Source organism: Phalacrocorax aristotelis, chromosome 3 (genome assembly GCF_949628215.1).
Source record: "Phalacrocorax aristotelis chromosome 3, bGulAri2.1, whole genome shotgun sequence".
In the NCBI taxonomy this organism is placed as follows: domain Eukaryota; kingdom Metazoa; phylum Chordata; class Aves; order Suliformes; family Phalacrocoracidae; genus Phalacrocorax; species Phalacrocorax aristotelis.
Window position 1 is genome coordinate 45,928,487 of NC_134278.1, and position 25,027 is coordinate 45,953,513.

Genomic DNA, 25,027 nt, shown 5'->3' on the forward strand with positions numbered 1-25,027 from the left:
TGTTGTTACGCTGGGAACTCCAGAGAGACACAGATAACTGCAACATGCTGGGGTCTGGCCCATGCATACCGAGCCCTGCTCAACAGTATTCAGTGCCCCCAGGGGGAAGAGAATGTCTCTGGATTGAAATGCAAAGTGACTGGCACTGTAGACAATCCAGCCCTGACAACAGGCACTGCAGCCACTCAAACCCCCACAACAAGTACCGGAGCTGGCTCAGAAAATAAACCCGTACCAGTATCAGTTGCCCCCATACATAAGACGAAATATTGGAAGCGGACATCAACTCGTTTAGAACGGGATGATGAAGAACCAGGGCCATCGCGGGGAGAGGAGGGAGAAGTAATAAATGAAATAGAGACCACCCGATCCCTGTCCTTAAGCGAGTTGCGAGATATGCGAAAAGATTATAGCCGTCGTTCAGGTGAGCACATTGCCACCTGGCTGCTCCGATGCTGGGATAATGGGGCCAGTAGCCTGGAACTAGAGGGAAAAGAAGCCAAACAATTGGGATCCCTTTCTGGGGAAGGGGGCGTTGACAAAGCAATTGGAAAAAAACCACAAGCCCTCAGCCTCTGGAGGCGACTCCTGTCTGGAGTGAAGGAAAGGTATCCCTTTAAAGAAGATGTTACATATCGCCCAGGAAAATGGACAACTATGGAGAAAGGCATCCAGTATCTCAGGGAATTAGCTGTGTTTGAGGTGATTTATGGTGACCTGGATGATCAACGGTCATCCAAAGATCCAGATGAAGCCGAGTGCACACGACCCATGTGGCGGAAGTTTGTACGGAGCGCACCATCTTCGCATGCAAACTCATTGGCAGTGATGTCCTGGAAAGATGACGAGACACCAACGGTGGCAGAGGTGATAGATAGACTCCGGGATTATGACACAAATATCTCTTCCTCGCTTGTCTCTGCTGTGGAGAAACTATCCCAAGAGGTCCAGCAACTCAAAGAAGATCTGTCCTACTCCCCACCTCGACAGAGCAGTGTCTCAGCTGTTAGGAATAAGCGTCCTTTGGCTCAAAGAAGGGGATACACACCACGGGCCACCCTATGGTTCTACCTGCGTGACCACGGAGAGGACATGATGAGGTGGGATGGCAAGCCTACTTCGACCCTACAGGCACGAGTACATGAACTGCAAGGGAGAACAGTCACTCAGGGAGGCTCTTCCAGGAAAGCTGCTGCTCCAGTTTCCAGCGAGCAAGTCCCCAGACAGAGGAGTAGAAGCGCAGATTTTATTTCTAAGTGTAATAGAGGGACTCCTGATTCACATTTACAGGAAGTGAGTTGTGACTGCCATGATCAGGACTAGAGGGGCCCTGCCTCCAGCCGGGTGGAGGAAAGGGATAACCGGGCTTACTGGACTGTGTGGATCCGATGGCCTGGCACGTCCGACCCACAGGAGTATAAAGCTTTAGTGGACACCGGCGCACAGTGCACCTTAATGCCATCAAACTATATAGGGGCAGAACCCATCAGCATTGCTGGAGTGACAGGGGGATCTCAAGAGCTAACTGTATTGGAGGCCGAAGTGAGCCTAACTGGCAATGAGTGGCAGAAGCACCCCATTGTGACTGGCCCAGAGGCTCCGTGCATCCTTGGTATAGACTACCTCAGGAGAGGGTATTTCAAGGACCCAAAAGGTTACAAGTGGGCTTTTGGTGTAGCTGCCTTGGAGACGGAGGAAACTGAACAGCTGTCTACCTTGCCCGGTCTCTCAAAGGACCCTTCTGTGGTGGGGTTGCTGAAGGTCAAAGAACAACAGGTGCCAATCGCCACCACAACAGTGCACCGGCGGCAATATCGCACCAACAGAGACTCTCTGATCCCCATCCATAAACTCATTCACCAACTGAGGAGCCAAGGAGTCATCAGTAAGACCCACTCACCCTTTAACAGTCCCATATGGCCAGTCCGGAAGTCTAATGGAGAGTGGAGACTAACAGTAGACTATCGTGGCCTGAATGAAGTCACTCCACCGTTGAGTGCTGCTGTGCCAGACATGCTAGAACTTCAATACGAACTGGAGTCAAAGGCGGCCAAGTGGTATGCCACAATTGATATTGCTAATGCATTCTTCTCAATCCCTCTGGCAGCAGAGTGCAGGCCACAGTTTGCTTTCACATGGAGGGGCGTCCAGTACACCTGGAATCGACTGCCCCAGGGGTGGAAACACAGTCCTACCATTTGCCATGGACTGATTCAGACTGTACTGGAACAGGGAGAAGCTCCAGAACACCTTCAATACATTGATGACATCATTGTGTGGGGCAGCACAGCAGAAGAAGTTTTTGAGAAAGGTGAGAAAATAGTCCAAATCCTTCTGAAAGCTGGTTTTGCCATAAAACAAAGTAAGGTGAAGGGACCTGCACGAGAAATCCAGTTCTTAGGAATTAAATGGCAAGACGGTCGTCGTCAGATTCCAATGGATGTGATCAACAAAATAGCAGCCATGTCTCCACCAACTAGCAAAAAGGAAACACAAGCTTTCTTGGGCGTTGTGGGTTTTTGGAGAATGCATATTCCAAATTACAGTCTGATCGTGAGCCCTCTCTATCAAGTGACCCGGAAAAAGAATGATTTCAAATGGGGCCCTGAGCAACGACAAGCCTTTGAACAGATTAAACGAGAAATAGTCCATGCAGTAGCTCTTGGGCCAGTCCGGGCAGGACAAGATGTAAAAAATGTGCTCTACACTGCAGCCGGGGAGAATGGCCCTACCTGGAGTCTCTGGCAGAAAGCACCTGGGGAGACCCGGGGTCGACCCCTAGGGTTTTGGAGTCGGGGATACAGAGGGTCTGAAGCCCGCTATACTCCAACTGAAAAAGAGATATTGGCAGCATATGAAGGGGTTCGAGCTGCTTCAGAAGTGGTTGGTACTGAAGCACAGTTGCTCCTGGCACCCCGACTGCCAGTGCTGGGCTGGATGTTCAAAGGAAACATCCCCTCTACACACCATGCAACTGATGCTACGTGGAGTAAATGGGTTGCACTGATCACCCAGCGGGCTCGAGTAGGAAACCCCAGTCGCCCAGGAATCTTGGAAGTGATTATGGACTGGCCAGAAGGCAAAGATTTTGGATTATCACCAGAGGAGGAGGTGACACGTGCTGAAGAAGCCCCACTGTATAACAAACTGCCAGAAGATGAGAAGCAATATGCCCTGTTCACTGATGGGTCCTGTCGCCTTGTGGGAAAGCACCGGAGATGGAAGGCTGCTGTATGGAGTCCTACACGACAAGTAGCAGAAACTGCTGAAGGAGAAGGTGAATCGAGCCAGTTTGCAGAGGTAAAGGCCATCCAGCTGGCCTTAGACATCGCTGAACGGGAAAAGTGGCCAGTGCTCTATCTCTATACTGACTCCTGGATGGTGGCAAATGCCTTGTGGGGCTGGCTGCAGCAATGGAAGCAAAGCAACTGGCAGCGCAGAGGCAAACCCATCTGGGCTGCCACATTGTGGCAAGATATTGCTGCCCGGGTAGAGAAACTGGTTGTAAAGGTACGGCATGTGGATGCTCACGTCCCCAAGAGTCGGGCCACTGAAGAACATCGAAACAACCAGCAGGTAGATCGGGCTGCCAAGATTGAAGTGGCTGAGGTGGATCTGGACTGGCAGCATAAGGGTGAACTATTTCTAGCTCGGTGGGCCCATGACACCTCAGGCCATCAAGGGAGAGATGCAACATACAGGTGGGCTCGTGATCGAGGGGTGGACTTGACCATGGATATTATTGCACAGGTTATCCACGAATGTGACACATGCGCTGCAATCAAGCAAGCGAAGCGGGTAAAGCCTCTGTGGTATGGGGGACGATGGCTGAAATATAAATATGGGGAGGCCTGGCAAATTGACTATATCACACTCCCACAGACCCGCCAAGGCAAGCGCCATGTGCTTACAATGGTAGAAACAACGACTGGCTGGCTGGAAACATATCCTGTCCCCCACGCCACTGCCCGGAACACTATCCTGGGTCTTGAGAAACAAGTCCTGTGGCGACATGGCACCCCAGAGAGAATTGAGTCAGACAATGGGACTCATTTCCGAAATAGCCTCATAGACACCTGGGCCAAAGAGCACGGCATTGAGTGGGTGTATCACATCCCCTATCACGCACCAGCCTCTGGGAAAATTGAAAGGTACAATGGACTGTTAAAAACCACACTGAGAGCAATGGGGGGTGGGACATTCAAGCACTGGGATACACATTTAGCAAAAGCCACGTGGTTAGTCAACACGAGGGGATCTGCCAACCGAGCTGGCCCTGCCCAGTCAGAAATCCTACATACTGTGGAAGGGGATAGAGTCCCTGTAGTGCACACAAAAAGTATGCTGGGCAAAACAGTCTGGGTTCTTCCTGCCTCTGGCAAAGGCAAACCCATTCGTGGGATTGTTTTTGCTCGAGGACCTGGGTGCACTTGGTGGGTGATGCGGGAGGATGGAGAAATCCGATGTGTGCCTCAAGGGGATTTGATTTTGGGTGAAAACAGTCAATGAACTGAATGGCACAATGTGAACTGCTATATAATATTGTGTGTCACCTCTGTGTTGTATCAATGATATCAGAGTACGAGCCTCCCAACCCATGGAAGATCAACTATGAAACAAGCCGTGCAGCAGTGATGGAACGATGACTGACTCGGTATGCAGCAACCCAACGCCACACACCATCTCTCCCACCCGGAAAGACTGATACAACAGATGGAGCCCAGAGTCATGGACTGGGTGAACTCAATGGACATTTTAATGGACATTTTACAGGGAAGATCCATGAACTAAGGGAATGATGTCTGTGTATTATGTTAAAGGATGGGAAGGGGAGGGGTGGTGGTTGGTACGGTTGTATTGCATCATATGGGACCTGGGCATGGTGTAAGTGGTATGGAATAAGGGGTGGAGAATGTGCTGGTTTTGGCTGAGAAGGGGTTAATTCTCCTCACTGTGGGGGTCAGCTACCTTTCCAGCTTCCCGCGCTCTGCCGCGTGGCGTGGCAGGGGGGGCTGGGAGGGGCAGGGCCATGGTGGGGGCGGCTGACCCCGACTGGCCAATGGCAGGTTCATTCCATACCATGTGACACCATGACCAGTATATGGGGGGGGGGCAGTGGCAGCGCGGGGGCGGCGCGGCGTCGGGTCGGCGGGCGGCGAGCGGCTGCGGCGCGTGCGGTTTGTTCCGGCGGTTCGTTCCCCCTCTCCCCTCCCTTCCTTTCCCCCTCCCCCGGGGCTTTGCGCCTCTCGTTGTTCTCCTTTACATTGCATTTCTACTGTTGTTTCTTTTAATTTTCATTATTAAACTGTTCTTATCCCAACCCACGAGCGTTACCCTTCTGATTCTCTCCCCCATCTACCGGTGGGGGAGTGAGCGAGCGACTGTGTGGGGCTGAGCTGCCGCTAAACCACGACAGCATGTCTTGATAGATTTGGGTATTTGTAAATTTTCAACACAAACTCCCAGCAGTCACAGCAGGCTGCGTTGGGTTTAACAATGCATTGTGAGAGGAAGCCTTTCCCTTTGCTGCTTCTCAACTGGCCACGTATTGTTTTCATTGGATGCTCCTGCTGCTTCTGACAGTGATGAACAGTTGTCACCTCATTGGTCTTCACACCACTCACGATTCTTTTAGACCTCTGCTATCTTTTCTGAGCTGAAGAGATGTGGTTTTCTTTTTTAATAGGCAAAGTACTGCATACCTCTTTTTTTATTTTCATTAGGTTTTATTAGTCTTGATAGATTTTTCGCAAGGTGTTTCTCAAACTATTTGTAGCTTGTCAAAGTTAGTGATACTTTCTCTGTGTTCCTCTGTATCTTCCTTACATGGATGTAACTTGCTTTTCAAATGATGCTTTTTGAGTTCACTAGCTTGTCTGATCCAGTTCAGTTTGCTTCCCTTTTAGATTCTTCCTTAGGCCTTTTTGGCATAGATGGCCTGCGTTCGCTTTGACACTCCGCTGTCACCTGTAACCACATCATCTGTAAGGACTTACAGCTACCTCCCTTTTAATGAGATGCCTCATTTTTATGCATTTTTCTCCTTCGAAATGAAGCACAGTAAAGGTGTTTTTTCCTGTCTGGTTGGTAGCAAAGCTGTTAAATTCACATTATGTTCTGTTTCCTGTTGTTCCAATTTACATCTTTTTGTATCCGTCGTCACTGAATCCAGTTCCTTTGACTGCACTTTATTGCCTTTCACTGTTCACACTGGAATCAGAGCTGGTAAAACTATCCTCACCTCCTCAGTAGAGAAATGACTTAAGATACTTCTTGATGGTAAACAGAAGTGCCTGATACTTTAGCTCTGAGGTTTAGGTCACATAGGTAATTTAGGTGTCAAGTGAAGTCTGCAAAGGCTCTTGAGCATCAAGAAAACTTTTAATCACTCCAGCCAGAATTCTTCATTAATAGTGTGAAATCCCTAATTTCAAAACACTAAGCTTTCTTAGCAGATTTTGTGGTATATGTAAGAAGACTGATGTTTACCCTAAAGAACAGCTCCTTGTTAAAAACTCCACACAGTGGTCAAGTTGCATTGATTTATTTCTATTCCCCAAGTCCACGTTACAAATAGCACATTTTAGACTTCAGGAAACAAAGGCAAATAGCCAAATCCCACTTCATCAATCAAGTGCCTATAAAAGGTATGGATCAAATGACAACAAAAGTAGCATAGACCAAAATGTATATATTTTCTATCTTGCCAAAGTGGTTTGGTCTTGTTTACCTAATGTTTTCCAAAAATAATGTGAACAGAAATAAATGCGAGTAGCCTAATAGGCTACATACAAACACACTTCAATTATATTTCACTGAATGACCAGCCGATTACAAAGATGGGCACTTGTAAAAATGGGGGATGTTTTCATGGGCTGGTTTTTTTTTTGAACCAAGACGCATCACAGTGCGAGGGTTTCCAAGAATTTCTCTCCAATATTTCTGACCAGTGTAATGTGTTGCTTCAGAAAAAAAAAGCACTTTATTTTATTATTCCATTTTTATGCTCGGGCAAGTCAGCATTATCTTTCAAAATGAAGCTGTACAGAGTTATCTAAAAATCAATAAATTTGATTTAGGCCAATTCCTGACTTCAGTGGGATATCTGCCTGAGTAAGGAACACAGGATATGGCCTTCTGTTTGAAGGAATCTCATTTTCTCCAGCACATAGTTAACCAAGGAATCCCTTTTCAGTTATTCTAAAGAGTTGCTCCTAACATCACAATTAAAATTAGCCAGTATGAAGCTCACTGAAAGCTTGATCCTCTTAAATAAACTCCTTAACGAACCACACAAATTCACACCAACAGTGAAGGCAGAATAACAGTGTATCTTTTGTACAAAAAAAAAAAAACCACCATAAAAATAGTGATCATATCCAATTTTTACTTGATTGTGAAATACTCCGATTGTACTAAACAGTAAGTTTACTTGAAAAAAGTTGCGCTTTTTTACTTCCTAACACTTGAAATGTTTAAGAAAACTGCAGAATCACTATACATATTGCACTCCTCTGGTAAGCTGGGCTACTACGCTTCATGGCAAAAACATCCAAGTACATCTACTGAGTAAAACTGCTTTTTTCTAATCCAATAAAGGAACTTAATTTCTTTCCTGCAGCTTTCATTAAAAACTGTAACAATATTCTTTGCAGGCTCTTCTAGGCTTTGTTTCTGAAGGACTGCCATGTTACTTGTTACAAAATCTGTATTTATTTTTTTAAAAATGAACAAAACTCAAGGTAATGAACAGATTTAACATACAGTGCACTATCTTCCTTCAGTCACAAAATGAAGACAACACAAGCCATTAATACAGTTACGCTAAGGCTTCAGGTTACCGTCGCTTTAAAAATAGTTCACTTCAATGGCAAGTTACAATTTTCTCAAAGCAAACAAAACCAACAACAATTTGTTTCAAGTGGATAGTGTTAATCTTTTGAGGCTTGGTTTAACCTTTGATTCCTTACAGTGAAAAATCTTAGTACATTTGCTCCAGCGTCAGAGAAAATGATGCAGTTTTAGAGAAAAAGCTTTCAAAATGCTTGACACAAACAAGCTATTTATTCTTAGAGTTCTTTGTCAAAGATGTTACTAAAACCTTCTGTCCACTTCATGAACACAGGAAAGATCCGAGGATGTCTTGAGTCAAAGTGGTCCATAAAGAAATTCTTTGGAATGTCTTAAGATTGGCTATAACTAGAGTTCTGGCTACCATTTGGACCCTGTTCTCCTTCACTGCTTGGAAGAGAAAAAAAAAAAAAAAAAAAAAAATCACATGTCTTCAAAAAGAAGCATCATATTACACTGTCTTTTTTAATTAAAAAAATAGAGTATTCTGAAAGCAGTAAAAACCTTTTGAAGGAAAACACTTCAACATATGCACAAACAGGTTAAGATATTCTGCTCATTTTCACAGAAAATGCAAAGGTTATTCTCGGCATGCATAAATAACGTCAGTGTATTTATTTGAATAATTATTTCAATATATCCCATGCAGCTGCCTGCTGAATCTACTTCTGAAGTCAACGTCTCGAAGTTCACATTACATAAGCACGGGCACAGGAATTTGCCTGTCCAGATTCCGAACAGTGATATTTATTCACGGTAATCAAATACAACATCAAGCAGGCCCAGTTCCAACGAATGTGGCCCAGCCACAGAGCCTCCCACTGCGGTTCCTTACATTTACTAAGCTGTACTGATCCTGTTCGAATCACATTAACGCTCTCCATAAAACAACGAATGTTCTGCTTCTCACTAGCTCCTTAACAGTCAGACTGGCTGTTTGTAATAGAAAGATCTGCACCGTAAAAACATCGGCTATACCTCAAATTAAACATTTACTCATTCTTAAGACAGTAGTCCAGTTTTTCCATATGAAAGGTGAATTAAGGAAGTACAGTACCTGTTTGGAGGTGGTTTTGGTTTAGGCATTTTACTAAGAATAGTAGCCATCTCTTTCCTCTCATCAAAGTTCTTCCACTGCTCATACAGCTTCAGAATAACCCTGATTATTTCTAAAATCTGATTAGAAAGAAAAGAGATCCTAAGGTCAGACACAATAGTGATTTTATCTTTGTCACAGTCAGTTTGAGTGTGTAATTAATTAAACATGCCCCAAACTGAAATTAAGCAGCACAGTTTTCATACTATAAACAGAGCTGTCTCACATTTAATCAGGTCTGGCCATCAACCATTTCTATAATTAGGGTTTTTTATTTAATTGTGAATGGAAGCTTGAACAGAATACTTTCCCTCCCATTCAACTGTATATACCACTCCCCTGCAAGCTAAATAGCTTTTTATTAATTTATTTGCAACTACTGCCACAGCTTATAACTATGCTACTGGGAAAATACGGACACCCAGCAGCACGATTGCAGCTAGATGACCATGGATAACCAATACAGCAACTGATCATTATCAATGTTCTATGCACTTCAGAGGCACAGTGTAGGATCAAAAAAAGCCCAAAACTACAAAACATTGGTCTGAATTCTTTCCTTCCAAAAAATAAAGAGCCAAGGAGTGACTAAATACTTCTTATTCTCACTATATTCTTGTATATTTTTATTGTATTCTTATATACATATAATAAGAATTGTAGAACTTTCATGTTCCACATCTTGAAGCATAAGCATTCTCTACCAGTTTGGAAATTTTCTATCTGCTGTACCACAGCTACCTTAATTTCCTATTAAATTTCTAGTGCAATATTCTATATAAAAGGTGGATAATGCTTGCTTCATAATTTGTTTCATCATCCTCTAAATTAATAAAGTAGATTTCTTTCTTCTTTTTAACACATGACCTTTGATTAAGTGCTAGAACGATACAGATCCTTGAAACAAAAGGCATAGTTGGCTAAGAGCTCCATGGTGTTAATGTAAAAAAATCAAGCTTAAATTTTATCACTGGCATGAGAACCAAGACACAAACATTCAAACATGCTCAGTAGCATTCAGTAACGTTATCTGTCAAATATAGGTTGGCTCTCCTCTGCTGCCAATTTACTACCACCCTGCTTTTACATTCATGATAGCACAATTCACAGAGCTCAATGCTGCACAGCATTCACACTGCGCTTAAACATGAATCCTGGAATACAAATACAATGTGGGAAAAAGGGCAATACCAAGGGCACAGCGAGCAATGTCTCATCTCATCCACAATATGCTATTTAATTCCAGACACTCAGTTTCTAAAAAGATAGACTGAAAAATATGTGCAGTGGAACAGTGTGATAAGGAGTGTAAGTACTGATTTGGCTTGCTTGCTGGAGCTAAACAAAGGTTAAAGAAGGTTAAAAAAGTAAAAGGAAGGTGAAGAAGGTGAAGGTGAAGAACATTATTGGTGTGATAACAACTGCAGCTTGGAACCTGATAAGCGTATGAAGAGGATTATTTGACACAGAATTTGCAATAGCAGGGAACTCAACTGAATGATCTTGGCATCCCCATGTTTAACAGTGACTGGTCATGGTCCTGGTCATCCTGAAAGTGTCAAGAATGTTTTAGACTCTGCTTTACTACGTACATTCATAGGGAGAAAATGAGAACAGTATGTAGGCACGACGCTGAAAGGCAAATCAGAAAAATCCCATGCACTGGAATTTAAAAGTCAAACTCATGCTGGCAATCTTGAATGATGGAAAACACTGGGAATTCTTTTTCTGGCAAAAAATACAACAGATACTGGTTTTATATTTCCATCTGAAAAATGGCAACACCAGCAACACTTTATGCAATGGTTCTGTCTTGACTTTCAGAGCAGAGTGATAATAAAATGACCTGAAATTGTTTCCCTTCCCAAGAGATCTACCTAATTTCAACAGCGCCTAACATATGATTACTGAATGAAGTACAAACCAGTACCACAGACACGTAAGAGAGTAGGTTTATAACCATAACTACCATTTCTGGTCAGTCGGTAACAGACGGAGGAAATTAAAAACAGAGTACCTTTTCCATGTCAACAGATAGCTCAGCAAACCATTGCCTTGCATCCTTCTGCTGGACAACACAGGCCACGTGTAGGCAAGCTGCAAAGATCAGGTGACATGGATATTGAACAGAGATCCACCATTCATACAGATAGAAACAATCTATTTTTTTATAACCACTATACAGTTCAATAGAGAAAACTCAGGATTAGTATCTGATTTTTCTTCAAGACTTTTTAAGTTGCAAGGCTTCACTGTCAGTACTGTACAAAATGCAAACTGAAGCACCTTATGAGGGCACTCTAAGGAGTGCCTTTTGATGGGACAGTGCACAGAATACATCCATTTAAACATGACAAGAGACATTACTTGTGTTGCTTACCTAGAGCTATCATGAAAGGAGGGTACAGCAGACAAAGATCAGTTCTATATGTGTCATTCACTATCCTCCTGTGCAAAAAAGAACTTGTAAGTATCGTTCTATTCACCTTTAGACTATATGACTTCAAAAACTGCTGTCAGTTTATACTTCGTCAGCTTCCCACATGGTAGAAGCAGTGAGGCTGCGGGGCAAAACAGCAAGGGAAAAGAACTCTTCCCTTGTAAACATCTCAAAGCCTTTCATTTTTTTCCTTCTAGTCACAGCATAAGTTTATGTGGAAGCACTATTATAATACCATAAATGTCTTTCTGCACAGGATGTTGACATATACCATAAAATAACTACCCCTGTTTCACAAGTAAGTAAGGGCACGCATAAAAGTAGTAATTTTACTGTCTTTCTGTATTTAAGAACCAGTTCAAGAATAAGAGTTCTGCTAACACAGCTAAAAACACCTATATACTGCTCCTACCTCCTGTGACAAAATACAACACAAGGCCAATGTTGACAGAAAAAGATTACCTCTACTCATAGTCACCATTCAGTAGCATAAAACACTGTGCTATTAGAGCTAGTCTAAAATAAAACTTAGACCACTGCAAAGTAAAATCATTACAGAGTTAATGACAGAACAAGCTAAGTCAGGGATGTTATACCCACACAGGTTAACTAGGACACCCTTTGTATTCAAATGTGGCTAAGCCTGCTTTTGCTTAACCACCTTTGAAGCATAACTGTTAAACACTTGTTTTCTTGCTGAAAGGAGGCACTGTTGTTACTCATTGTCTTCATTACCATGCGAGAGGTAGCAGCATGTCTTCTTGGCCCATATCTTGCACATATTGGAGCAAAGGTCTATAAGGATGATATACTATCAAACAGCAGTCCTAGGAAAAATGTCAACGGGATAAGAGTTAAGTAACAATGCAGAATGTGTTGCCAGTTCATATTAAAAACATTGGGTTTACAAGTCAATTACTGATTTTTTTTAAAACTAGCATTCTGACACCTAACCCTGCTCTAATGAGGGCAGTGCTCTCTCTAGAATACCATTACATAGCATGGTTGCCAGTCTGTCAATGTCCTTCCCCCAAGAGACAGAGAAAGCCACATCTGCAGCACACTGAAACCTCATTTGCTTACAAACCCGTAATTCCCACTTGGAAATACAGAACACTGCCAGAAAACATTCTGTCACTAAATACCATACATGGAAAACATGCCAAAATAATTCACACTGGTTTGGAAAAGAAAGAAAGAAAGAAAAGAAAAAAAATCCACTGCTCTCAAATCCCCTCTTTTCAGGCTCAGGTTGGTGTAAACAAGGAACAACCCTCTTGCTGAAAGCAGCCAACTGTATGGGTACTATAGGGAAAAGCCGCATCAAGTTACTTGTGCGGAACACCGCAGTGAGACACAGTTATTACACATACTATATATTGCATAGCGTATTGGAAAAATAAGTTAATCCCCAAAACGTAACTTCTTGTAAATGCAGTTACTTGCAATACAATTCCAGTATACAAAATTCAAGAGTTACTGCCATGTACAGCAGAGGCATCAAGGAATAAATCTAAATAAGATATCTAAAATGGGGTTGAAACAACTGTAGGCACAAACAAAAACTTTGATCTGACCTCCTCCGTGTCCCGCTCCCAAAACATATCCTTTCTCAGTTGCTGCCTTAACTCCCTAGGCTCCTCCCTGGTTTCTCCTTTTCTCTGCACTTGAGCAGAACTACTCTAGTAGAACAAGCTCTGTGCCTAACCCATCCAAGACCAACCAATATGCACAAATTAGGCACCACTTTACAGAAACCAGGCACCACTTTACCTAAGCCTCCTAAGAAGCCTGGGCTGCATCCTTTCAGCTGCCCTAGAAAACACAACAATGGGACAGCAACCCCCAGACAAAGCAGGTACAGCTCTTTTCTTTGAAAGTGCCTGGAAGAAACTGTCGCGTTGTGCTCCTTTCATCCAACAGCCTAATAGTTACAGCACCACCTCAGAAAATGGGAGGCCCTGAACTCAGTTCCTCCCTCACAGGATTAAAACCCACCTCACTTCCTAGAATATTACTTTAATTATCAGGTTATAGACTAGGCTGAAGTGGGATACTACCCACACCTTCTCCTGAAGCATATATGTATAGCTCCAGATTCTTTCAGGCACGAAGAGGAGGGCATAGAAAGAATACAAATCTCCATGCTCTTGACCGGCCATTCATCTGGGGAAATAAGGACACTGACAGCCTAGTCTCTGCATCAGGACTTACATACAGTTACCTTTCTTTTTAAAAAGAGAAGCAGTCTGGAAACAGAACTTATGCTTTATGCTTCCCAACAGTGCTTTAACCACTAGGTTGCACAGCCATGCGCACTCTTCCTGTCCCCACTGCTCCTGCAATCTGCCCTCTTTCTGTTGAGAAGTCTAGCTTCAACGCAAGGAGGTGAGAGTGCCCTCAGCCTAGATGACAGCATGGTAATTACAGCATTCTGCTGAAAATGTAAATGTTAGACCTGCATGGACATCATACTAAAATCGGTGGGGGGGGTGGGGGGTGGGAAAGACAGCATAATGCATACTTCATAGCACAAAATATTCATCAGTAAAAAGTACACTGAGGCAACAGTAAAACAAACAAAAAAAGGCAAACCACCAAAAAACCCCACCTACCATTAATTCTAAGAGATAGAATTCACATTCTAGTATCTGCAAAGAAGTAAAATCACAGTTAAAGGCACCATGTTTCAGACAGCAGAAAGAATTAACTGGCATGCAGTTTAACATCATGAATGCACTGGAATTCTCAACACATGTTTCCAACAGTCCTAAATGCCTTTCATCTGAAACTACAAAACCAAACAAATCCAACTATTATTAGCCATTGCCTTACCACCATTATAACTTAACTCCAGTCATAATAACAATGCATTTAAACATTTTGGATCAAGTTTACTACGAAAGACTACTTCATTGGCAGTACTTGTCTGATTTGTTTCAATACCTGGCAGCAGCAAATTTTTCCCAGTGTATAAACACTTAACAGCAACAGAGAAGTCCTTTTGTAGAATTAGAGCCTCTTCATCAGGCCACTAACATGCCAAATGGCCTTTTAAAGTATCTTCAAATTTAATTTCATATGAAATATTCTGTCCAACTGTAGCAATTACATCAGCTCTCATCATCAGCTATCATAGAGATAGGGATTTCAAGGATAAGACTGGACTGCTCTGGCTATAGCAAAGCAATACTCCAAAATATATTTCCATTTGCCTTTATCTGTAAAACAGAAGTCCAGTTTTATTGCAAGGTCTTCAGTATCTTATGTTCCGATATATCATTTGGCTTTCCAGACTGGGTGAAAATCAAACTAACAAAAAGTAGTATTTGTCACAGTCAATCTAAAAATACTTGCAACAGTTTGACTTTCAAAATACTACGCTACAGGTCAAAATTGGTTTCAAGAAAAAGTACAAAATTTCTCAGCACTGTGACTGAGAATGACTCAAAAACCACTGGTAAATCTATATTTTAAATAATAAATGAAAATTCTTTTCCAAAAGCCATTACATTTTTACAGGCAAAAATAAAACTGCTTTCTGTAAGCCAACTGCTCCTATGCGCAAGCTTGGAAGCATCCCAGGTGCAAGGGCTATTTACCTTCCCTGGAGCAACGTATTTGTAAACAAGAACATTCAAAAAAAGCTAAATCTCTTATCATCATGCTGTACAAAAATTACTAGTTCAGTCACCCAGTCACATCACTTCTCTTTATAGCAATCCTGTCAACAATTTAAGGAAAGGAGGTAATATAAGATTTATTACTTTTAAAGGTAACTTTCCCAATAATCTAGCCAAAACTAATTACGAGCAACCTGACATATGAGTATGAAAATAATTTCTTAGAAAAGACAGGATTTCCTGCTAATAATTATTCATCTTTTAACTTATTTGATCAAGTTGTATTTTGAATGGCATACTTACATGGTTCATCCTATAAGGAAACTCCTTTGGAAAGGCATACGAAAACCTAGTTTTCACTACAGTAAAGAGAAATCAGTATGTTAGAAGTGATGTAATTACTTCTTTCCCCTTCTATTAATTCATCTATATTCAGCCCTTCAAATCCATTTGGCAGCACAACCACTTGCAGTACAAAAGGTTTGTATTTGAAAGAAAAAGGTTCAGTTATAATATTTAAGATCCTGAAAGGGAAACAGAAAGACACTTGAAACCCAGATTTGCACAGGTACTCAGCCAGACACTTGTCTGCTGCTTTGGGCACTATTAGATCTTCTGGTTAACCACCAACTAGCTTATGGGCACCTAACTTTCCACAAGTTATCATTCATAGAGCTATCTACCCACCGATGTCACTCCAAAGCTAGTGATCTCTTCAGGACCTCAGTTCCAACACTAAATCCAAATGGAATCTTCACATGGGATTTTTTACATAGGCTTGATCCTTCAACATGCAAGATTTTAAATCATCTAATGAAGTCTTAGAAAAGCAAGACCGAGGGCAGGGTGAGGGAGCTCAGCCAAGAGATCTTAAGTCCACAATGTAAAGATTTTGGATATGAAGAAACAGGCTCAAATTCAAAGCAAGAAGTCAATGCTCCACACTGCAGATCAATGTCCTAGCCACTGGATTATCAGACATTCCAAGGGTGCTTCCCTCCTTGAGAGAGACACCTGAACATCTGCTTAGGCATGTGATATGATTCAAGACACTTGCCTCCAAGACAATGTTCAAGTGTATCCTCAGTTTTCCAGCTTATGATGATCCCTGGCTTATGATGATCCCTAGTTATCCTCACACATTTTACAAGGAAAACAGGTACAAATAGTGCACTGTTAAGAATTACGTTAAGTTGCAAAAGCAGAGTGATCTCATATTAGAATGCTGAGCAAAGAAAAACTTAAGTACACTTGAGGATGTGGATTTGAGATTTGTACAAGTGAAACATTTAAAAAACCTATTTTCAGTGTCCCTGTCCTCCAAAGAAGACAAGTAACATTTAACATCCTGGAAGCGGACAATATTTCTTACATTAATGACAGACAGTATATTATGAATTGATACTACTTCCAGAAAATCAGTATGCCATTCACTTTGATGAAAAGATAGTGTCAGTCCTCTGGACTAAAGACTTCAACATTTAGACCCATGGTGGACTTTGCTAGAAAATTTGCTGTAGGAAAGTAAGATGAAGCTATTGTTTGGAAGTTTTACCTATTTCAAGAAAGAAAAGAATTAATAAAACAGGTCTCTCAAGAAGCATGCAAACTGAAGAGACACATAGTAAAAAAAAAAAAAGTATGTTGAGGGGGAAGATAAGGAAACAAAACATTTTTCCCACAAAGCAAGCTACAGACACAACCATATGGAGTAGTCCTTTTAGTGAGCTGTGGAAACAGAGAGAAAAGCGTTTGAAGAGGTTGCCGGAAACCAACCTGAAATTATCTTCTTTACAAAGGAAGCATGTGTCACTAACTTCAGATTTCTACTTAACTAAAAGCAAACAAACCTTTTCAACTGACCACTATTACAGTAGTCACCCCTTTTGTTAGCTTTCTTTTACTTGCCTTCCCTCATCTTTTTTTGCCTTTTGTATGAAGACCTCCAAAAAAATTGCTGTGTGCTACTGAAGCAACTCTGGTAATAGAAGAGCAGGTAGAATAAAAGACATAAACCCTAGGAGAAAGCCTGGTGCTATTTGTCCCTACTTATTGCAGAGTACTTATCGGGGCAAGCAGGGCTTCTAGGTCTGAAGAAAGAACTGTGGGGGAAATCTTCTGCGGGATTCTGAGACTTGGGATTTTCAGAAACAGCACAGCTCAGGACTAGAAGTCCAAGTAAAATCAGCTACTGCATATTTACCAAAATCCATCTAACTTTCTCACTGATGCATCAAATCTGCCACATATCTGTGCTTTGAGAGGCTATTGATGTAAAAATAGCAACTCTTATTGCTAAACCCAGCCTGTCCTGTTCTGTTGATCTGTAAATACTGGTCTTGGTCACGTTGGCACTGAAGACGTGTTTCAGTTCCTGGTGGTGGAACTGTCATACAGCCAGCCCCATGGACTGATACACTTACTGCATGTGGAGACTACAGATGCAGCCGGTCACCTGTCCCCGAAACAGCTAAGAGGCATTTTGAAAGCACTGACCTACATTTTGAAGGGCACAGCCAGGAATTGCCTACTGAGAGCAGCTGGACCTTCTGGGTCAAATTATAGCATTCAGCTAAGGAAACCATCACTAAGACCTTGAAGGATGGGATGCAAGTTACAAGAACTGGGAAATATAAGGCAAGTGGGAAAGACAGAGAATTAAGTAATTACAGTGTGATTTTATTACATTTTTTGTGAACAATATGTAGGTCATAAAATGTCTTTTTTAGAAATAAATATCATGTGCAAAGACTAATTTTATGATGGGGGGGAAAAAGGATTAAAAAGTTAGAAGGTATACAGCCTACCAAAAATTCTGAAAATGGGTACTTCTATGGACCCATACCTTTTATAAATCAGACAAAGCCCTAAGTTTCCAATTCTACCTTTGAGTAGCTCAGAAGTCAATTTACTACTCGAGAATATTTATAAACCTCAGTAGTTTAATTCTATTACTTTGGTTTTATTTATGCTTGATGTAAGTTCCAACCAGAATCAAACAAAACTAATACTAAAGACCCTTTTGTTTCCATATTTAGAAACAGAAGTTATTTATTCTAAATGGCTTTAACTGGTTCCTAGCACTCAACATGCAAGCCCCACCCCAACTTGACAAAAGGTACCTTTTAAAAACGAGCAGACAACAAAAACCCATAAAGAAAATGTCTGATCTCCCTGTAGAGATACCCAACTACAGTATAATGAAAATCACTGATACTTACATACAGAAGTAGCAGCAGAAATCAACCTTGTATTTGAAACAACACCAAATTCCTGAAGAAAAAGAATGGTAAATGAGGTTGAACCACCTGAAACACCACATACTCGCAGTTATCAAATTAAAATAATAGCTTCTTACTAAACTGGGCTTCTTTATGCAGGTTTCCCCCCCACCCCCCCCACCCCTTTTTCTTTCCTCCTTTTTGTGTTTTTCTTAAGGTGAACAGGGTAAACTCTTAGGTAAAGAGTTTTCCTCACTGATTAGTTACTTTGCTGTTCGAGTTGTGAGGAATAGTAAATATTTATGAAAGGTACTAAAGCCACAAAAGCTCAGCTGGCTAACACTCTACACAAAATAGACAAGAGGGCTTCAAGAAGGTATGTTCTTTTTCCTTAACCTGCTTGGAGAGAAAACTGCCTTTAGAAACCTGTCATTAACTACCTTTTTTAATTATGCTTCCATGAAGCCTTAGCTCCTCTCCTGAGACAGTCAGCAAGCCGAAAATTTTCAGTATACAGTGCTCTTTCAGAGAAGTGTATCGCTGAATCATTACTGCTATAGATGCCCTCTAGAGTTGCAGAAGCTTTAGCATAGGGAAGGCTGCACAGACTTCTAGTATTTGTTCTAAAATATATGGTATGTCTGTATATATATACACACTCTATGCCTGAACTTTCTTAAAAGCTTAATTAACAGGTTGATAAAATAATACTCTCTCCAGTACTCTGCGTCTTTCTCCTTTCCTTCTTTTCTTCCAAACACTGGGAGGTACCACAGTATTTGTACAGACAACAGTATCACATGTAGGCCCTGGTTTAGTATGACTGCTCCTACCATCCACTAGGTATTTGAGTTCCTCCTGTAAAATTCATTAGTACTGACATATCACAAATTGGCCAATTTGATTAAGAAGTGTCTGTGTAATGGAAAACAAACAGCTGGAAAACTTGCGTTACAGAGGACTGAGAGCAGTGCCCAGCTGATGCTAACTCTTGGCCACATTCAGCATGGACTTCTAACGGTGGAGGTGTGGAGCCTTCCCACCTCTGCCCTTAATGGGTCAGTTCCTTATGATAATTTCTCAAAGACAGCATGTGAGCTACAACATACTTTTCATTCAAGTAATGAAAGCGTGGTAAACTCTGAGGATCCCTCACTATATGAAAGGGAAAAGGGTAATTAGGAAAAAATTTCAAATTATGTTTTAAAGTTTGAGTAAACAGAAATAAGGAAAAAAAAACACCACCAGAAAGGAGACATTGCGCAATTTAAGATGTAGTGTATGTAGACATGTAAACACTGTATCACAGCGAACAAGCCATTTAAGATACTCCATCTAAATTTTCAGAGACCCTTCAGGATTAGTAATCCAGAGAAAACTGTAAAAGATCAAATACTAAATGATACGTTTGAAGGCCTTCTCCATCTCCTTTTCTTAAATTGCTATAGAATCCTTACAAAAAGAGAAGGTTTCAACCCCCAAAGCATGAAGAATGACAAAAAATTTAAGTCCTAAGCTTTTTCTCCCTCTCATACATCACATAATTTTACATTAAAAAATTGTAATACTTCATACCTCTACTTTGGATGCCAAAAACACACACGTAGGAGCCATTAATACTGGATCTATACTTTTTAGGGAATATCTGAAATGTTATAACAAAATTACAATATGTTGTTTCATACACGTAGAACGATTAATCTATTAAGAGCACCACACTTCCTTTTGAAAAAGCAAAGCTTAAGTTAACTTTATTCGCATAAAAGCTTTACACTATCCAGAAAACAAAAGTGGCACTGTTTTTAAATACAGAACTGCATTTTAAAAGGGCTACCAAAATGTGCCTAGCAAATGTTTTATTCTTGTACCATCATAGTAAACAGTCCTACCTGGCATAGAATCTCTTGAAGTAGACTGTAGCAGTGGCAATAACTTGTTGTCTTAATTTAAGATGTTCACCTAAAGCCTGGATAACTTAAAAAAAGATGAACAAAAGCTTGAGTTGAGTTTTTACAACAATTTGACACCAAACAGCAAAGGATCTCAAAACATGACTAGTGCTGGAGATTCTAAGGAGCAGCAGCACAGTCTTCTCCCTCAGTTCAGATACATTGGTCTGGTGAGACGACGTGTGCTGTAAACCTACAGACCTGCAGGTGAAGAAGCAGCATTGCATCCTGAAGCTTGTGAACACCTTCAAAAAGGGAAAGGTAGCTTGACTTCATTGTGTACAAAGTGAGCATAACCTTTAAGAAGATCATAACATGAACCTCAGAAGGGTAAAGCTTGGGTATTCCATTTTAGAGCAAAACAAACTGAAACACTTATATTTTAAGTCTATGGCTTTTCCATGCCATGCAAAATGGATGGGTTTTTTTTCAAATAACTAAAGCTGCCAACACAAACATGGTCATTAAATTTGGCAGAGGCAGCAGGTGTTAAAAAAATGACATATTTAGTCTAGGGAGAGGGGGTGGGAGACCAGAGGATGCAGTCAGCTGCTCCATCACAGTGGTCCTCTGCCAGTTGGCCAGGAAACAACCCTGGTGGCATCTGTGCAGGTAGCTCTTGTTTGGCCTCCCAGGCAAAGGAAAGGTGCCAAAGCAAATTAGATGCATCAAGCTGGGATTAAGAGCAGGGGTTGGATATAGAGAATGACACAGTCAAACATAAGGTTGTTACTTGTTATTTTTCCCATACTTCTTCACAGTCATTATCCTGAGCAAGGCTCAGCTGTAGTAAGACTCCCTCTTCTTTTTTCCCTCCCTCACCAGAAATGTCCAAAACAATAATTTAACATACACTGAATTATATATTTAAAATATGTACAGCAAGATCAAGATGGCGACCACTGATGGGAAAAGCAAACAATTCTGTTATCAGTCATCACTAAAATCTTAGTCTCCAGTTAAGCACACAAGTCCAGGTGGAATTCCCCACTATCCCTTGAGAATAGTCAGGGTAAACCCTACTCTCACTTTTAATGAGCATCACAGTATTTTAAAACATGCAAACGCCAAGGACACTCTTGGCTAGAAAAGGGCTGAACATAGGAGGAACAGAGGAAAACACCCTTAACAGCACTGATGATTGGCAACTTCCCCCCGCAAAAAAAGGTAACTAATTTGTCAGCATGATTACCCAAAACAACATTAAGTCCCTATCCATGTCATATTACTCTTTTCCTAAAGAGAAGACTGCCAAATTGAGAGGAGCTTGCCAGTGACAGTAGGACAAGCAATACTGCCAGAAAGGAGGTTATGTCCAGTACGCGTGTCTGTACAAATATTAAAATATTTATCAGCATATCTTGGGAGGTTTGAAAAGATTTTTCCCTTTGATTTGACCACGGGGCTACAAAGCTGTCCTACTACTAGGGCATCAGAAAAATTCAAATATTCAGCTAAACAGAATTCTCCAAATATGTTTCTCACTCCCATGGGATTTCCAGGGACGGTTAGGCCATCTGCTGTCAGAGTAAAATCAAGTGTGGTTTATGGAAAAAAAATGGACAAGAGCCTAGAGAGGCTTAATGAAATGGAGGCTTGTATATGCTGGGAAAAAGTCCAATACTAGTAATTAATTTTTTAAATATTTTAAAAGAAACAGATTATTTGTTCCCTTATGTTTATAAAGTAAGCCGTTTCAGTGGGTTTTTTTTTTAAACAAAAATTGTTTTAAATCTGAATATCTTGAGTAGCCTGTAAAACAAACATTACAGCTCCTGCCCTGAACCAGAAAGGGAAATCAGTTAATGTTTTTTCGATCAAAAAAACCTCTATCACAACTTGGTGATCCAAAGAGAGAAATCAACATCAATTTCCTTTTTTGAACTATTTTAGAAGATGACAGTTTTCCTTCTCTATGGTATTAACATTCTGAGTAGCTGCACTGGGCCATACAATCGGTGATCTACTGCACTTGTTTTCCAATTAGGAGGCAGCAGGAAACTGCCTCTCTCCAGGCAATTTTTTGGTTGCTTTAGGGAACAACCACCTCCCAGGCAGACACATGATGAATCTGACAAGCCATGGCCAAGACTCATATCCCTACCCACGTAACGCAGGAGGTGCAAAGAGGGGAAGGCTCTAAAAACCCAAAGCTGGGTCCCTGTTCAGAGGCAGGCGATCATACAACACACATCACGGTTTGAACACGGCAAGTTCTGCCTGAGCATCCACCAGTACAGAGCAGCCCCCGACTGTCCTCCCCATGAAGGTGCCTCTCTTTGACACAGAAGGGGTGAAAGCCCAGCACTGCTCTTTCCTCCAGGGTAAGCTGTGCTCATAGCGCACAAGACAGATGCTGACAGACACACACTGTACCTTCAGGGGAGTCAAGGAATCCCAAGGAAAAGGAGCCTGAGAACCACAAATTGAAGCCACCTTGTCTACTTTGTAAATCTTTCTTTACTCAAGAAAAATGCTGAGGTGAAACATTTAAAAAAAGCATATTTCATAATTCAAATTACTACTAGTGAAAATGAGCATAGAAACATAGTTTTAGAAATATAAGCACCCTGTTTTCTCTTTTTGCATTATGCAGCTATGACACTTTGTTTTAACCTCAAGGAATTTCAGTAATCAATTGGATACATACATCATTGCTAGCTTGATTTCCTGCTGCCATATAAGCGATAGCACAGATGTATCCACAGCAATCAGATTTGCAGCACACGCAATCATTATAAAAATAGCTAAGCTAAGAGAGAAGCTGGGATAAGTATCTTTCACAGAGATCATTCCAGCAGTAACACAAGATCTGCCAGCGGCCTTGGGAAAGTCACTTAACTTCTCTGTCTCAAGTCTGGCCAGAGAGCTGAAAAAATAAGCATTCTGTACTTTAAAGGACTGCTGTGAAAAATACTTAAAAATCTATCTGCAAACAAATTACTACTTAGTAATATCCTTTACTTAGGAAGATTTTTTTTTAAATACTGAACTGCACAGAAAAGACTTTAAGTGACTGCGTAATTTGATATGCGCCAGTGCCACCACTCACGGTTAAATGCTTTGCAGGATCAAGTAAGTCTTAGGTAACTTCACAGACAAGCCCCAAATACTCTGGGAGAACAGGCTGCCTGCCAAAAGCTCTCAGAAACTTGTAGTCAATTTGAGAGCCACACGGTGCTGGGGAATCAGTCACAAGGCAAGACACAGGCTGTGGTGCAGCACTTACGTTTCAAAGAACGTAACTGAACACAAATAACCAGTTTCAAGATTTGCTGTTTTATAGGACTGCACAGATCAGCCAAAATACTTACCACGGCCTAAGAGCCCACCAAAAGCCCAGCCTAAATACTAATGCTTGCCAACGAGCCTTTTGTTAGCAAGCTTAGCAGCTTCTGCTTGCTTCTCCTCCTCTTCTGTTTTCGGAGCAAACTTCTTGAACACAAGAAAGTGTACTATGTTTTATCCCATCACAGGTTAAAAGATTGTATACGCAGCTCATTTGCCTGTAAGTTCTAAAATTGTGTCACTACAACTAACAATGTTATCAATATTCCAGTTCTTTGTTAAAATAGGTGTAGGTAACCTCACAATGAAAACATCACATACTCTAAACAATTGAAATGTGCATTTAGACGCAACAGATACTGTACAGATTTTGTGGCAGAAATAAAAATAGAACAGTTTTACCATTAGTAAAAAATATCTGTAGTTTCCAATATTCTTCTTCAGTCAGAAATTTCAAGTCTTTCTGGCGTTCCTTCAACAGATCTTGTTTATCCAAAATCCATTGTAAACTAAAGGGAGGGAAAATTATTTCAGCAACTCTTTGCCAGCGTTGTATTGAGTGACTTCTGTACAGACTACAGGCTAGGGCTAGCGACCTTTAACCAAACCGCGTACGATCTTCTCAAGCAAACGTTGGCCAGGGTTTGCAAAGTTAGACATCTGGAAGAAACCCACGAACGAGCAGGGACTAAGATCAGCCTTTACCTACAGCACACTAAAGCTGCTGCGGAGCATTTAGGCACCGCCTGTTACCAGGAGGGCTCTCGCTGCCCGTCCTAGGCCACGGCCACCCGCGTAAGCCCGCAGGCCCCCGCAGGAGGTGCCTTCCTACCGCGCACCCGAGGCCGCCCCACCGCCGGGGTTACACGGAGCCACCCCGGGGGCTACGGCCGCCCGGGACGGCGGCACCGCGGCCACCGCCGCCCCTCCCGGAGAGCCCCAACACTTCGGTCGCCGGGGCAAAGCGAGGCCGCCCGGCACGGCAGCGAGAGATGGGACGGTTCCCGCCAGCGCCCCGCGGTGAGCAGGCCCCACCGCCGGGCGACGCAGCGCAGGGCCGCCGCGCTCCCCCCGGCCCCGCCGGGCCTCCCGGCACAGCCGTGCCCGCCGCCCCAGCAATGAATGGACAAAGCGCTGCGGCGGCGCCCGGGCCCGCCGCCCGCCCCGCCCCCCCCCCGCGGCCGCGGCACCGGCACCCACTAGTGCGAGCTCTGCCAGAAGTTCCCGGCCATGGGGAGGAGAGGAGAGGAGGAGGGGAGGGAGGGGAGGCGCCCGGGCCCGCGATGCCCCGGCCCCGCCGCGCCAGCGCCTCCGCCCCCGCGCCGGCAGCAGGAAGGAGGCGGCCGCCGCCGCCGCCCCGCGCCCGTTGCCGCCGCCGCCGGCCGGCAACACGCGGCACTGGGAACCGTTCCCCCGCGCGCGGGTTCCGCCGGGCACCGCCGCGGCCCGGCTGGCGGCAGCCGCCATCGGTCCGGTGGGGCGGCACTGCTGCGGCGCCCTGGCACGGCCACCTTCCGCTCCACCGGGTTGCTCAAAGCCCCGTGCAGCCTGGCCTTGAA

General features: G+C 42.6%; 1 protein-coding gene across 4 annotated transcripts; it reads right to left on the minus strand.

The window, feature by feature from the left end:
* Positions 1 to 6,528: 6,528 nt before the first annotated feature.
* Positions 6,529 to 24,816, minus strand: CCNC (cyclin C). 4 transcript variants are annotated; one of them, XM_075087343.1, is made up of 12 exons: positions 24,669 to 24,816; positions 23,871 to 23,977; positions 20,121 to 20,205; positions 19,807 to 19,876; positions 18,232 to 18,283; positions 15,314 to 15,369; positions 14,003 to 14,038; positions 12,123 to 12,214; positions 11,328 to 11,395; positions 10,965 to 11,044; positions 8,909 to 9,027; positions 6,529 to 8,238 (listed from the first exon to the last, which is right to left on the minus strand). In XM_075087343.1, the coding sequence occupies exons 1-12, from the start codon at positions 24,698 to 24,700 to the stop codon at positions 8,184 to 8,186; spliced, it is 852 nt and encodes a 283-aa protein (XP_074943444.1). In that variant the 5' UTR covers positions 24,701 to 24,816; the 3' UTR covers positions 6,529 to 8,183. The 4 variants fall into 4 exon arrangements, with proteins under 4 accessions (XP_074943444.1, XP_074943443.1, XP_074943445.1 ...); XM_075087342.1 differs by having other exon boundaries at positions 6,529 to 8,241; positions 24,669 to 24,811; XM_075087344.1 differs by lacking the exon at positions 24,669 to 24,816 and adding an exon at positions 24,065 to 24,123.
* Positions 24,817 to 25,027: the final 211 nt, after the last annotated feature.

Excerpts from the sequence above, each read along its gene's own strand:
- CCNC (XM_075087342.1), bottom strand. The coding sequence starts at position 24,700 with ATGGCCGGGAACTTCTGGCAGAGCTCGCACTA. Across the intron at positions 19,877-20,120 it reads TTCAAGAGATTCTATGCCAG|ATATTCCCTAAAAAGTATAG; the intron begins GTAGGACTGTTT and ends ATAACATTTCAG. Across the intron at positions 15,370-18,231 it reads TTCTGCTGCTACTTCTGTAT|TGAAAACTAGGTTTTCGTAT; the intron begins GTAAGTATCAGT and ends TCTTTACTGTAG.